Here is a 15,947-nt window from a genome sequence, read left to right as displayed (position 1 = left end):
TTTTCACAGTCCAGCACACCTTCTTCCTGTTTTCATGCTTGATCTGTGTTCAGTTTTTCATAGGCTGTGCACTAGCCCCACTTACACTGAAGCTGAGGGAGGATGCAATGGGGAGTTTCCCCTTTGTGAGTCGTTTTGGCGATTCCAACCTGTTTTCTGGTCGTTACCAAACGGAAAGTTTGGATCGTAGCGTACTATCTGTATATATATTCCAAAATCTGGTTTTTGTTTAACTGGTTTCCCAGTTCCACTCCTGGTTGCTGTTGCACAGTTCAGCGTCGATTACTTAAATAACTGTTTCGCCGCCAGATTTCTGCTCCGCCAGTTGATTTTCACTCCATCAAAAGTCTCTGCAGCATTATCGTCGTGACTGGGTTATCAGATTGCCATTTGCTTTTCAAAATGTTCGTTAAAGTGGACGAAATGATTTTCAGTGAAGTCAAGGAAAAGTAGTATTCCAGTAGCCAATCAGAGAAGCACATTTTACCCTACTATACGGAAAGAAATACAGGAATGCTGATATATTTCTGATTTAATGAATCTGGATTGCTTCAAAATAATCCCCTTTTCTGCGCAGGTAGCTAATTTATAAATTGCTGCGCTCACTTTCTATTTTAATGGCAAACAATAAATTTTCTTATGTCTTAACGTTATTTGAAATTTTTCTAACCATTCCAAGCCTCACAAGTCTTGTAACCTAATAATACTTTACCAGTGATCGCTTCGCACATTTCTTTTCCTCAGCATGGACTAGGCTGGTGTATAGAAATACAATGACGGGAAAAACTGCAATCAATATAGTGCAATGAAATTTCAGAAGTAAATTTGTGTAGGTAATATATTTAAGTGACTGACGTTGCAAGATCACAGGTTAATGTACGCGTGAAATAAGACATTGCAAACGTGAACTGCTGGTACATTTGTAATAACCGGTGTAACCGTCAGAATGTTGAATTAAAAGCTGCAAACGTGCATGTATTGTGTTGTGCAGTTGCCGGAGGTCAGTTTGTGGGATGGAGTTCCATGCTTGTTGCACTTTGCCAGGGACAGCTAATGCTGGTTGGCCGGCCGAGGTGGGCGAGCAAATCTAGGCGCTACAGTCTGGAACAGCGCGACCGTTACGGTCGCAGGTTCGAATCCTGCCTCGGGCATGGATGTGTGTGATGTCCTTAGGTTAGTTAGGTTTAGGTAGTTCTAAGTTCTAGGGGATTGATGACGTCAGAAGTTAAGTCCCATAGTGCTCAGAGCCATTTGAACCATTTGAACCAATGCTGGTTGTGGATGACGTTGGAATTGTCATTCGATAATGTCCCATATGTGCTCGATTGGAGACAGATCTGGTCACCAGACAGGCCAAGACAACATGTTGGCACTCTGTAGAGCACGTTGGGTTACAACAGCGATATGTAGGCGGGTGTTATCCTGTTGGAAAACACCCCCTGGAATACGATTCATGAATGCCAGTACAACAGGTCAAATCACCAGATTGACAGATTTGCAGTCAGGCTGCGTGGGATAACCACAAGAGCGCCCTTACTGTCATATGAAATCGCACCCTAGACAATAAATCCACGTGTAGGTCCATCCAGTGTGTGTGTAGCATGCAGACGGGTTGGCTGCACGCCCTCAACTGACCTCCTTGTAACCAACACACGGCGCCAGAGCCATACGCCGAAGACTATGGCCTTCCCTCTCGGTAATGACACTTGGCCGTCCGGAGGTCGGTCTTCTTGCGACTTTACATTCTCGTGACCACCGCTGTCAACAATCACGTATGGTGGCCACGTGCTTGCCATGTGTTTTTGCAGGAGCATACAGCTCCTCATAGCACAAACGAAACAATGGCTGACATCGAAATAAGTGTCCAAGGAACAGAAAAGCAACTGAAATCAGTCAACAGAGGAAAGTCCACTGGACCTGACGGGATACCAATTCGATTCTACACAGAGTACGCGAAAGAAATTGCCCCCCTTCTAACAGCCGTGTACCACAAGTCTCTAGAGCAACGGAAGGTCCCAAATGATTGGAAAAGAGCACAGGTAGTCCCAGTCTTCAAGAAGGGTCGTCGAGCAGATGCGCAAAACTATAGACCTATATCCCTGACGTCTGTCTGTTGTAGAATTCTAGAACATGTTTTTTGCTCGCGTGTCATGTCGTTTCTGGAAACCCAGAATCTACTCTGTAGGAATCAACATGGATTCCGGAAACAGTGATCGTGTGAGACCCAATTCGCTTTATTTGTTCATGAGACCCAGAAAATATTAGATACAGGCTCAAAGGTAGATGCCATTTTCCTTGACTTCCGGAAGGCGTTCGATACAGTTCCGCACTGTCGCCTGATAAAGAAAGTAAGAGCCTACAGAATATCAGACCAGCTGTGTGGCTGGATTGAAGAGTTTTTAGCAAACAGAATACAGCATGTTATTCTCAATGGAGAGACGTCTACAGACGTTAAAGTAACCTCTGGCATGCCACAGGGGAGTGTTATGGGACCATTGCTTTACACAATATATATAAATGACCTAGTAGATAGTGTCGGAAGTTCCATGCGGCTTCCCGCGGATTATGCCGTAGTATACAGAGAAGTTGCAGCATTAGAAAATTGCAGCGAAATGCAGGAAGATCTGCAGCGGATAGGCACTTGTTGCAGGAAGTGGCAACTGACCCTTAACATAGACAAATGTAATGTATTGCGAATACATAGAAAGAAGAATCCTTTATTGTATGATTATATGATAGCGGAACAAACGCTGGTAGCAGTTACTTCTGTAAAATATTTGGGAGTATGCGTGCGGAACGATTTGAAGTGGAATGATCATATAAAATTAATTGTTGGTAAGGCGGGTGCCAGGTTGAGATTCATTGAGAGAGTCCTTAGAAAATGTAGTCCATCAACAAAGGAATAGGCTTACAAAACACTCGTTCGACCTATACTTGAGTATTGCTCGTCAGTGTGGGATCCGTACCAGATCGGGTTGACGGAGGAGATAGAGAAGATCCAAAGAAGAGCGGCGCGTTTCGTCACAAGGTTATTTGGTAACCGTGATAGCGTTACGGAGATGTTTAGCAAACTCAAGTGGCAGACTCTGCAAGAGAGGCGCTCTGCATCACGGTGTAGCTTGCTGTCCAGATTTCGAGAGCATGCGTGTCTGGATGAGGTATTAAATATATTGCTTCCCCCTACTTATACCTCCCGAGATCACGAATGTAAAATTAGAGAGATTCGAGCCCGCACGGAGGCTTTCCGGCAGTAGTTCTTCCGGCGAACCATACGCGACTGGAACAGGAAAGAGAGGTAATGACAGTGGCACGTAAAGTGCCCTCCGCCACACACCGTTGGCTTGCGGAGAATAAATGTAGATGTAGATGTAGTCCTATTACATAAGCTCGTTCAAACCCAGTGAATTGTAGATAATGGCGCCTGTGTCACCTTACAGGCGTTATTGACTAACGTCAACTCACCACGCCCAGTCTCAGAGCTGACTAACGCTCACAAGCATTGCAGAATATATTTAAAGCAAATCTGATTTACATGCTGATAGTGGTGCTACTAGCGCCTCTCTTATGCGACTGGCGCGATTTTTGAAGGTACATCGTCCTTTATATGAAGAAACACGTCTACTACGTTCCGTTTATGTCACAAAACTCCTTCTTGTGGTTGTGATAGTTTCACATCCATTACCTGTAGTGGATAAGATTTCCAAACGAGTGGATCAGTCTACTCCACCGCCATCGTTCCCACCAGGTCTTCCTCCCTCTGCCCTGCTCTCTCTGTCCTCTGTCCAACTTCACTGACTTAGCAATTCATAACCATAGTACAAGAACTAGAGATATTTCCATATAGAGTGTGCATCAATGTCTAGGATACACAGTGGAGTTTAATAGCACTTTCGCGAACGGTTAGCGTCGCTGTTTTCGGTGTGGATGGACTGGGTGCGATTCCTGATACCTCCTCAGAGCCGCATTTGGTAACCGCGCGGTCTAGGACGTCTTGTCACGGTCCGCGCGGCTCCCCCCGCGAGGTTCGAGTCCTCCCTCGGGGATGGGTGTGCGTGTTGTCCTTAGCGTAAGTTAGTTTAAGTTAGATTAAGTAGTGTGTAAGCTTAGCTACAGATGACCTCAGCAGTTTGGTCCCATAAGACCTTACCACAAATTTAAAAACTTTTTTTAACTTCACAGATTTCTCCTGAGGTATGGAGGTCTGGAACAGGGTCTACCTAGCATCGCGAGGTCAGATGAGGAACTGCCTGAAAATAAGGGTACAGCGGCATCTCCAAGATTCACCTACAGACAAAAATAGCTAAATCGACTGGTGACTTGCTGACCATTTGCCCCACAATCATAGATCACCCCTTGTACTGTCTTGTAGGCAGAAACTGGTCGCTCAGAATAGCCCTAAGTCCTAAGAGCCAAAACAAGTAGAAAAATCTACATATTCAGTAAACTAAATAAAACAGCAATAGAGTTGTATCTCAATGACGAGTTTCAAACTTTCGGTACAGGAGAAGATCATGTAGGGAAATTGTGGTTCAAATGGCTCTCAGCACTATCGGACTTAACATCTGTGGTCATCAGTCCCCTAGAACCGAGAACTACTTAAACCTAACTAACCTAAGGTCATCACACACATCCATGCCCGAGGAAGGATTCGAACCTGCGACCGTAGCGGTCACGCGGTTCCAGACTGAAGCGCCTAGAACCGCACGGCCACACCGGCCGGCAGGGAAACTGTGGCTCTAGTTGAAAAGAATAGTTTCACTGGGTAGGTATGTACCCAGTAAAATAGTTCATAATGATTGGAAAGCACCATGGTACACAGTCACAGTAAAGAAACTTCTAAAGAAACAAAGACTACTGTTTAAAACGATGACGGAGGGAGGAATCACAACGCTGAGGAGGAGATGTGCGACGAAAAGGAAAGTTGCTAGGCGTGTTCCTATATCTGAAAGGTGACGCACGTTCAGATTTCACGCAACTGTCGTAAGATCGGCGTTAGTAGCGCCACCAAGAGGAAGCAGATCAGGTTTGCTTTAAATACACACTGCAACGGCCGTGAGCGTTATTTGCCTTTGAGTATTGGACGTGGTGCGTTGATGTTAGCCAAGAATGACTTTAAGGCGACAAAGACGCCGATTATCAACACCTCGCTGAGTTTTAACCAGTTCAGGTAGTACGGCTACGAGAAGTTGCATGTTGCTTCTGAAATACTGTAGGAAGACTTGGCGAGAATGTAGCCACTGTAAGTGCTTGCTGGCAGCGGTAGTAACGAGAACGTACGGTCGCAAGAAGACCGGACTCAGGACGGCAACCGGGCACTATAGTTGGGCAACACCATTCTTTTTCCTGATTCGATTCCTATGATTCAATCTCACATTCCGAATCCATTCCTACGATTCGTTCACGATTCTTTCACAATTCATTCTAGTCTGCGATGGCACGATTCTTACGGAATGCAAAAAGTTCTACATCTTACTCACAGATGGCAGGACATGTCTGAAATTGTCAGTGCGGTTACAATCGAACTGTGTCATGATAAGATATGCTAGAAATAGTTTATTTATGAGTAAACATGCATATGACGTTACAAGTCTGATTCTCGATTTATACGTGTAGTGCCTTAACTGATGAAAGGTCACGTTTGATTTGATTGCATCTTTTGTTTTGTTTCAGTATGCCAGGAAAGAGGAGTCGATTTGTGCGAAAGGTGGTGCAAAATTACGTGGTATGCCAGTTTGGTTGTGTGGCTTAAACATATCTAACTACAGACGTCTGTTTTATAGTAACAAAATCTAGCAGTGAGGCAGACGTGGTTTGGCTCATATCATCCTATGTTTTTCTGTGCTAAGATGTCTTTCCAAGTCCACATCACCCCTGTAATTCATAACGCAGCTGACAGCCCTCCCACACAGCAAATTTAGCGTGCTGTAGGGAAAGATACCTAGATACAGATAAACATAAAAACCAAAACTTTAACTACATTCAATATGTACTAACAAAGTTTTACGAGATGGCGTTATAAAAATATCTGAAATAGCGCTTTTATAATATAAAATTGCGTTTTTACGAATGGAACTATGTAGGATATATATATTGTAAAATTGACTTTTTACGAAAGAATGGAACTACGTAGGTGAACTCAAAAAGCAAAGACCTGTCTAAATAGAAAATTTAATCAAAATTGTTAGGGCCGTTTTTGAGATACGCGAAATATAATACACTCCTGGAAATGGAAAAAAGAACACATTGACACCGTTGTGTCAGACCCACCATACTTGCTCCGGACACTGCGAGAGGGCTGTACAAGCAATGATCACACGCACGGCACAGCGGACACACCAGGAACCGCGGTGTTGGCCGTCGAATGGCGCTAGCTGTGCAGCATTTGTACACCGCCGCCGTCAGTGTCTGCCAGTTTGCCGTGGCATACGGAGCTCCATCGCAGTCTTTAACACTGGTAGTATGCCGCGACAGCGTGGACGTGAACCGTATGTGCAGTTGACGGACTTTGAGCGAGGGCGTATAGTGGGCATGCGGGAGGCCGGGTGGACGTACCGCCGAATTGCTCAACACATGGGGCGTGAGGTCTCCACAGTACATCGATGTTGTCGCCAGTGGTCGGCGGAAGGTGCACGTGCCCGTCGACCTGGGACCGGACCGCAGCGACGCACGGATGCGCGCCAAGACCGTAGGATCCTACGCAGTGCCGTAGGGGACCGCACCGCCACTTCCCAGCAAATTAGGGACACTGTTGCTCCTGGGGTATCGGCGAGGACCATTCGCAACCGTCTCCATGAAGCTGGGCTACGGTCCCGCACACCGTTAGGCCGTCTTCCGCTCACGCCCCAACATCGTGCAGCCCGCCTCCAGTGGTGTCGCGACAGGCGTGAATGGAGGGACGAATGGAGACGTGTCGTCTTCAGCGATGAGAGTCGCTTCTGCCTTGGTGCCAATGATGGTCGTATGCGTGTTTGGCGCCGTGCAGGTGAGCGCCACAATCAGGACTGCATACGACCGAGGCACACAGGGCCAACACCCGGCATCATGGTGTGGGGAGCGATCTCCTACACTGGCCGTACACCACTGGTGATCGTCGAGGGGACACTGAATAGTGCACGGTACATCCAAACCGTCATCGAACCCATCGTTCTACCGTTCCTAGACCGGCAAGGGAACTTGCTGTTACAGGACAATGCACGTCCGCATGTATCCCGTGCCACCCAACGTGCTCTAGAAGGTGTAAGTCAACTACCCGGGCCAGCAAGATCTCCGGATCTGTCCTCCATTGAGCATGTTTGGGACTGGATGAAGCGTCGTCTCACGCGGTCTGCACGTCCAGCACGAACGCTGGTCCAACTGAGGCGCCAGGTGGAAATGGCATGGCAAGCCGTTCCACAGGACTACATCCAGCACCTCTACGATCGTCTCCATGGGAGAATAGCAGCCTGCATTGCTGCGAAAGGTGGATATACACTGTACTAGTGCCGACATTGTGCATACTCTGTTGCCTGTGTCTATGTGCCTGTGGTTCTGTCAGTGTGATCATGTGATGTATCTGACCCCAGGAATGTGTCAATAAAGTTTCCCCTTCCTGGGACAATGAATTCACGGTGTTCTTATTTCAATTTCCAGGAGTGTACATAATCCAAGTGCTATCGCTCGTGTGTAAAGAAGGTGTGTGTGTTTTGCATTGCATCTTCAACAAATAAGAGGTACGTATTTATTCATCATACTTAGATTTCTTGATTTTAATCGTGTGTATTTGGAGCTGTGTACTCGCTGTATATCGTTTCTGATATCACTAGTTCGTGTATTACTCGCCCAAGCTAAGCTGACGTCTACGCGGTGGCTGATGGTAGCGATAGTAAATGGGAAATGCCTTTACGCTCGTTCGCGCCAGCCACCGCCAAGTTCAGCTTAGTTTTCACGAGTAATATTACGGCCCACAAACTTCGTTTGTTCGTTCCGAGCTTCCTTTGTTCACACGCATCCTCCACTTGACTGCCATCTGGCGGTCGTAATCACTCGGCACGACTCGGCATGATTCGGAAGTTGCCTTCGAAGCATAGCGTACTAAGAATGGATGAATCGTTGGAACTTGGGAATCGTTACGACTCGGAGACACGCAATCGTTCTTACGATTCTTTTGAACGACGATTCGTCCGTATGACGATTCGATTCTTACCATTCTTTATTTAGAGTCGTTCAGATGAATGATTCATTCACGAATCGCCACAACTCTACTTGGCACTACCGTCAGGGAAGGCCTGTGTTAGGGATATGGCTCTGTTGCATCGTACTGCATCTGCAGTAGCAGTCTGAGCAGCAGTTGGCATGATGGCGATGCAACGAACTGTTACAGATTCGTTACTTCAAAGAGAGCTGCGAGCCAGACACCATGTAGCGTCACTCTACTGACCCCAAACCACAGCCATTTGCGACTTTAGTGACGTCAAGCGAGAGGTCATTGGAGGGCAGGGTGGAGGTCTGTTGTGTTTTTTAATGGAATTTGGGTCTGCCGCGGTAGCAGTGCTGGTTGTGTGTCAGTTCGAAGGGGCCAGCTGACGGCTTGCAACCGACTTGTCTGCACGCTGACACACTGGATTTGCACCTGGAGGCATGCTCTGTGGTGCAGTTTCGTATGACAACAGAAACACTCTCGTGCTTATCCCACAGACACTGACTACGAATTTGTACGTCGCCCTGGTGATTCGACCCGATGTGCTGCCATTAATGGAAAGCATTACAGGAGGTGTTTTCCGACAGAATAACGTTCGCCCACATACCTCTGTGGTAAGCCAACGTGCTCTACAGAGTGTCGAAATGTTGCCTTGGCCTGCTTGATCGCCAGATCTGTCTCCAATCGAGCTCATACGGAACATCATTGGACAACTCCAGCGTCATACACAACCAGCATTAACAACCCCTGTATTGATCGACTAAGTGCAACAGACATGGAACTTCATCCCACAAACTGACAGCCGGCTCCAGTACAATAATTCATGCTTGAATTCAACAGTATGGCGGTTACACCGGTTGTTAATGTACCAGAATTTCACATTTGCAATAGCTTATCTCGCGCTTACAGTAACCTGAGATTTTGCAAAGTTTATCACTTAAATATGTTAGGTACACAATTTGTATGGAGTGTAGCCATGTATGGAAGTGAAACATGGACAATGAGTAGTTTGGACAAGAAGAGAACAGACGCTTTCGAAATGTGGTGCTACAGAAGAATGGTGAAGATTAGATGGGTAGATCATATAACTAATGAGGGGGTATTGAATAGGATTGGGGAAAAGAGAAGTTTGTGGCACAACTTGACTAGAAGAAGGGATCGGTTGGTGGCACATGTTCTGAGGCATCAAGGGATCACCAATTTAGTATTGGAGGGCAGCGTGGAGGGTAAAAATCGTAGAGGGAGACAAAGAGATGAATACACCAAACAGATACAGAAGGATGTACGTTGCAGTAGGTACTGGGAGATGAAGAAGCTTGCACAGGATAGAGTAACACGGAGAGCTGCATCAAACCAGTCTCAGGACTGAAGACCAGAATAACAACAACACAAATGTATTCCTCAAATTTCATTATTCCACATTAATTATTCTGGCGTTGTAATTTTTTTCCGACAGAGTATTTCCAAGGTATTTTGCAACACAGAAAGTAATACACAGTCAGCAAAAGTGATGAAATTACTGACTCAGCAAAGAAGTGGTGGAAATATCGACTCTATCAATAATAGGAAGAAGTTTAAACGTATTAGACAGTCCAGTAGGTGAGGAAAGAAGTAGACTTGTACGCGAATTTCACTGTCGGTAGACTATTATTATTTCCTCGATGAGTGACGCCTTGCCTTTACATGTTTACGCGGCAGGTCCTGCTGGTGGCGGTGGCCGCCGCCGTGGCGCTGTCGGCGCTGGCGCCTCCCTGCGAGGCGGCGGACATCTTGGCGGCGTTCCCCTTCCCCAGCAAGAGCCACTGGCACGTGTTCCGGCAGCTGCTGCATGCGCTGGTGGCCCGCGGGCACCGCCTCACCGTCATCGCCTACTTCCCCGAGGAGAATCCGCCGCCTGGCTGGGAGCACATCAGCCTCGAGGCCTCGCAGGGCGCCGCACCTCAGGGTAAGCCACCTCTCACTTCTACACTGAATCCCGTAATATAACAAGAAATCTCAAAAAAGAAAAACAGAACGAATATCTCTCTGCAGCGCACGGTGCTCTGCTTTGAAACTTCCTGGCAGATTAAAACTGTATATCAGATCAGGCCCCCCATGAACCATGAACCTTGCCACTGGTGGGGAGGCTTGCGTGCCTCAGCAATAAAGATGGCCGTACTGTAGGTGCAAGAGGGGCAGCAGCCTTTTCAGTAGTTGCAGGGGCAACAGTCTGGATCATTGACTAATCTGGCCTTGTAACACTAACTAAAACGCCGGCCAGTGTGGTCAAGCGGTTCTAGGCGCTTCAGTATAGAACCGCGCGACCGCTACGGTCGCAGGTTCGAATCCTGCCTCGGGCATGGATGTGTGTGATGTCCTTAGGTTAGTTAGGTTTAAGTAGTTCTAAGTTCTAGGGGGCTGATGACCTCAGATGTTAAGTCCCATAGTGCTCAGAGCCTCCTTTGAACTAACTAAAACGGCCTTGCTGTAGTAGTACTGCGAACGGCTGAAAGCAAGCGGAAACCACAGCCGTAATTTTTCCCGAGGGCATGGAGCTTTACTGTATGGTTAAATGATGATGGCGTCCTCTTAGGTAAAATATTCCGGAGGTAAAATAGCCCCCCATTCGGATCTCCGGGCGGGGACTATTCAAGAGGACGTCGTTATCAGGAGAAAGAAAACTGGCGTTCTATGGATCGGGGCGTGGAATATCAGATCCCTTAATCGGCCAGGTAGGTCAGAAAATTTAAATAGGAATATGGATAGGTTAAAGTTAGATATAGTGGGAATTAGTGAAGTTCGGTGGCAGGAGGAACAAGACTTTTGGTCAGGTGAATGCAGGGTTATAAATACAAAATCGAATAGGGGTAGAGCAAGAGTAGCGTTAATAATGAACAAAAAATAAGAGTACGGGTAAGCTAATACAAACAGCATAGTGAACACATTATTGTGGCCAAGATAGACACAAAGCCCATGCCTACTACAGTAGCACAAGTTTATATGCCAACTAGCTATGCAGATGATGAAGAAATTGATGAAATGTATGATGAGATAAAAAATAATTATTCAGGTAGTGAAGGAAGAAGAAAATTTAATAGTCATGGATGACTGGAATTCGAGAGTAGGAAATGGGAGAGAAGGAAACATAGTACGTGAATATGGATTGCGGGTAAGAAATGAAAGAGGAAGCCGTCTGGTAGAATTTTGCACAGAACGTAACTTAATCATAGCTAACACTTAGTTCTAGAATCATAAAACAAGGTTTTATACATGGAAGAATCCTGGAGATACCAGAAGGTATCAGGCAGATTATATAATAGTAAGACAGAGATTTAATAGCCAGGTTGTAAATTGTGAGGCATTTCCAGAGACACATGTGGACTCTGACCACAATATATTGGTTATGAACTGTAGATTAAGGCTGAAGAAACAGCAAAAAGGTGGGAATTTATGGAGATGGGACCTGGATAAATTGACTAAACCAGAGGTTGTACACAGTTTCAGGGAGAGCATAAGGGAAAAATTGACAGGAATGGGGGAAAGAAATACAGTAGAAGAAGAATAGGTAGCTCTGAGGGATGAAGTAGTGGAGGCAGCAGAGGATCAAGGAGGTAAAACGACAAGGGCTAGCAGAAATCCTTGGGTAGCAGAAGAAATATTGAATTTAATTGATGAAAGGAGAAAATATAAAAACGCAGTAAATGAAGCAGGCAAAAAGGAATACAAACGTCTCAAAAATGAGATCGACAGGAAGTGCAAAATGGCTAACCAGGAATGGCTAGAGCACAAATGTAAGGATGTAGAGGCTTATCTCACAAGGGGTAAGATAGATACTGCCTACAGGAAAATTAAAAGGACCTTTGGAGAAAAGAGAGCCACTTGTATGAATATCAAGAGCTCAGATGGAAACCCAGTTCTAAGTAAAGAAGGGAAAGCAGAATGGTGGAAGGAGTATATAGAGGGTCTATACAAGGGCGATGTACTTGAGGACAATATTATGGAAATGGAAGAGGATGTAGATGAAGATGAAATGGGAGATATGATAATGCATCAAGAGTTTGACAGAGCACTGAAAGACCTGAGTCAAAACAAGGCCCCAGGAGCAGACAACTACTGACGGCCTTGGGAGAGCCAGTCCTGACAAAACTCTACCATCTGGTGAGCAAGATGTATGAGACAGGCGAAATACCCTCAGACTTCAAGAAGAATATAATAATTCCAATCCCAAAGAAAGCAGGTGTTGACAGATGTGAAAATTACCGAACTATCAGCTTAATAAGTCACAGCTGCAAAATACTAATGCGAATTCTTTACAGATGAATGGAAAAACTGGTAGAAGCTGACCTTGGGGAAGATCAGTTTGGATGCTGTAGAAATATTGGAACACGTGAGGCATACTGACCCTACGACCTACACTCCTGGAAATTGAAATAAGAACACCGTGAATTCTTTGTCCCAGGAAGGGGAAACTTTATTGACACAGTCCTGGGGTCAGATACATTACATGATCACACTGACAGAACCACAGGTACATAGACACAGGCAACAGAGCATGCACAATGTCGGCACTAGTACAGTGTATATCCACCTTTCGCAGCAATGCAGGCTGCTATTCTCCCTAGGAGACGATTGTAGAGATGCTGGATGTAGTCCTGTGGAACGGCTTGCCATGCCATTTCCACCTGGCGCCTCAGTTGGACCAGCGTTCGTGCTGGACGTGCAGACCGCGTGAGACGACGCTTCATCCAGTCCCAAACATGCTCAACGGGGGACAGATCCGGAGATCTTGCTGCCCAGGGTAGTTGCTTACACCTTCTAGAGCACGTTGGATGGCACGGGATACATGCGGACGTGCATTGTCCTGTTGGAACAGCAAGTTCCCTTGCCGGTCTAGGAATGGTAGAACGATGGGTTCGATGACGGTTTGGATGTACCGTGCACTATTCAGTGTCCCCTCGACGATCACCAGTGGTGTACGGCCAGTGTAGGAGATCGCTCCCCACACCATGATGCCGGGTGTTGGCCCTGTGTGCCTCGGTCGTATGCAGTCCTGATTGTGGCGCTCACCTGCACGGCGCCAAACACGCATACGACCATCATTGGCACCAAGGCAGAAGCGACTCTCATCGCTGAAGACGACACGTCTCCATTCGTCCCTCCATTCACGACTGTCGCGACACCACTGGAGGCGGGCTGCACGATGTTGGGGCGTGAGCGGAAGACGGCCTAACGGTGTGCGGGACCGTAGCCCAGCTTCATGGAGACGGTTGCGAATGGTCCTCGCCGATACCCCAGGAGCAACAGTGTCCCTAATTTGCTGGGAAGTGGCGGTGCGGTCCCCTACGGCACTGCGTAGGATCCTACGGTCTTGGCGTGCATCCGTGCGTCGCTGCGGTCCGGTCCCAGGTCGACGAGCATTTGCACCTTCCGCCGACCACTGGCGACAACATCGATGTACTGTGGAGACCTCACGCCCCACGTGTTGAGCAATTCGGCGGTACGTCCACCCGGCCTCCCGCATGCCCACTATACGCCCTCGCTCAAAGTCCGTCAACTGCACATACGGTTCACGTCCACGCTGTCGCGGCATGCTACCAGTGTTAAAGACTGCGATGGAGCTCCGTATGCCACGGCAAACTGGCAGACACTGACGGCGGCGGTGTACAAATGCTGCGCAGCTAGCGCCATTCGACGGCCAACACCGCGGTTCCTGGTGTGTCCGCTGTGCCGTGCGTGTGATCATTGCTTGTACAGCCCTCTCGCAGTGTCCGGAGCAAGTATGGTGGGTCTGACACACCGGTGTCAATGTGTTCTTTTTTCCATTTCCAGGAGTGTATATAGAAAATAGATTAAGGAAAGGCCAACCTACGTTTCTAGCATTTGTAGACTTAGAGAAAGCTTTTGACAATGTAGACTGCAACACTCTCTTTCAAATTCCAAAGGTGGCAGGGGTTAAATACAGGGAGCGAAAGGCTATTTACAATTTGTACAGAAACCAGATGGCAGTTATAAGAGTCGAGGGACATGAAAGGGAAGCAGCGGTTGGGAAGGGAGTGAGACAGGTTTGTAGCCTCTCCCTGATGTTATTCAATCTGTATATTGAGCAAGCAGTAAAGGAAACAAAAGAAAAATTCAGAGTAGGTATTAAAATCCGTGGAGAAGAAATAAAAACATTGAGGTTCGCCGATGACATTGTAATTCTGTCAGAGGCAGCAAAGGACTTGGAAGAGCAGTTGAACGGAATGGACAGTGCCTTGACAGGAGGATATAAGATGAACATCAACAAAAGCAAAACGAGGATAATGGAAGTAGTCGAATTAAGTCGGGTGATGCTGAGGGAATTAGATTAGGAAATGAGACACTTAAAGTAGTAAAGGAGTTTTGCTATTTGGGGAGCAAAATAACTGATTATCCTCGAAGTAGAGAGGATATAAAATGTAGACTGGCAATGGCAAGAAGAGCACTTCTGAAGAAGAGAAATTTGTTAACATCGAGTATAGATTTAAGTGTCAGGAAGTCGTTTCTGGAAGTATTTGTATGGAGTGTAGCCATCCATGGAAGTGAAACATGGAAGATAAATAGTTTGAACAAGAAGAGAATAGAAGCTTTCGAAATACGGTGCTACAGAAGAATGCTGAAGATTAAATGGGTAGATCACATAACTAATGAGGAGGTATTGAACAGAATTGGGGAGAAGAGGAGTTTGTGGCACAACTTGACAAGAAGAAGGGACCGGTTGGTAGGACATGTTCTGAGGCATCAAGGGATCACAAATTTAGCATTGGAAAGCAGCGTGGAGGGTAAAAATCGTAGAGGGAGACCAAGAGATGAATACACTAAGCAGATTCAGAAGGATGTAGGTTGCGGTAAGTACTGGGAGATGAAGAAGCTTGCACAGGATAGAGTAGTATGGAGAGCTGCATCAAACCAGTCTCAAGACTGAAGACCACAACAACAACAACATCAGACCAGGATTCATACCCAGGACCTCTTCCGTGGTCATGCTCTTAAGCAGTGAGCTATCCAGCCAATATCAAGCCGCCCCTTCGCCCCACTCCTCACAGCTTCCCTTTCCCCAGTGCTCCTTCCCTGCTTCCCAAACTTCACAGCTACACTCCTACATACTTTCTTGGACAAGCTGTGCTAGAACAAAGGTTCCCTGCACTTTTATATATATAACAATACCTCTCCTGCTTTCTAAAGAAAGCAGGTGCTGATAGGTGTAAATAATACCGAACTAGCAGTTGAATCAGTCATGGTTGCAAAATACTGACACTAATTCTTTTCAGAAGAATTGAAAAACTGGTAGACACCATGATCTGGGAAGATCATAAAAGACAGAAAGAAGATTTCAGAGAAGTATAGGCACACACTATACAATACTGATCGTACGACTTTTCTTAGAAAACAGATTGAAGAAAGGAAAATATACATACGTAGCATTTGTAGACATTGAGAAAGCTTTTGACAATGTTGACTGGGGTACTCTCCTTGAAATTCCGAAGGTAGCAGGGCTAAAATACAGTGAGCAAAAGGCTATTTACAGCTTGTACAGTAATCAGACAGGAATTATAAGAGTCGAGGGACAAGAAATGGAAGGAGTGGTTGAGAAAGGGGTGAGTCATGGTTTGTGTGTATCGTCAGTGTTATTCAGTCCGTACACTGACAAGCAGTAATTGAAACAAAAGGAAAATCTGGAGTAGGAATTAAATATCAGGGAAAAGAAACAAAAACTATGCTGATGACATTGTTATTCTGTCATAGGCAGCAAAGGAAATGTGCAGTGTCTGGA

General features: G+C 46.3%; 1 protein-coding gene across 1 annotated transcript in view; it reads left to right on the top strand.

The window, feature by feature from the left end:
• The window catches only part of LOC124711542 (UDP-glucosyltransferase 2-like), a 125,403-nt gene that overhangs the window by 41,272 nt on the left and 68,184 nt on the right, over positions 1-15,947 (top strand). Inside the window, exon 2 of the mRNA XM_047241677.1 lies at positions 9,875-10,121. Within this exon, the coding sequence (XP_047097633.1) occupies positions 9,875-10,121 (247 nt within the window). The remainder of the gene's footprint in view (positions 1-9,874; positions 10,122-15,947) is intronic.

This window comes from Schistocerca piceifrons, chromosome 8 (assembly GCF_021461385.2).
Source record: "Schistocerca piceifrons isolate TAMUIC-IGC-003096 chromosome 8, iqSchPice1.1, whole genome shotgun sequence".
Taxonomy (NCBI): Eukaryota; Metazoa; Arthropoda; class Insecta; order Orthoptera; family Acrididae; genus Schistocerca; species Schistocerca piceifrons.
This window is presented reverse-complemented; position numbering and strand designations above follow the sequence as displayed.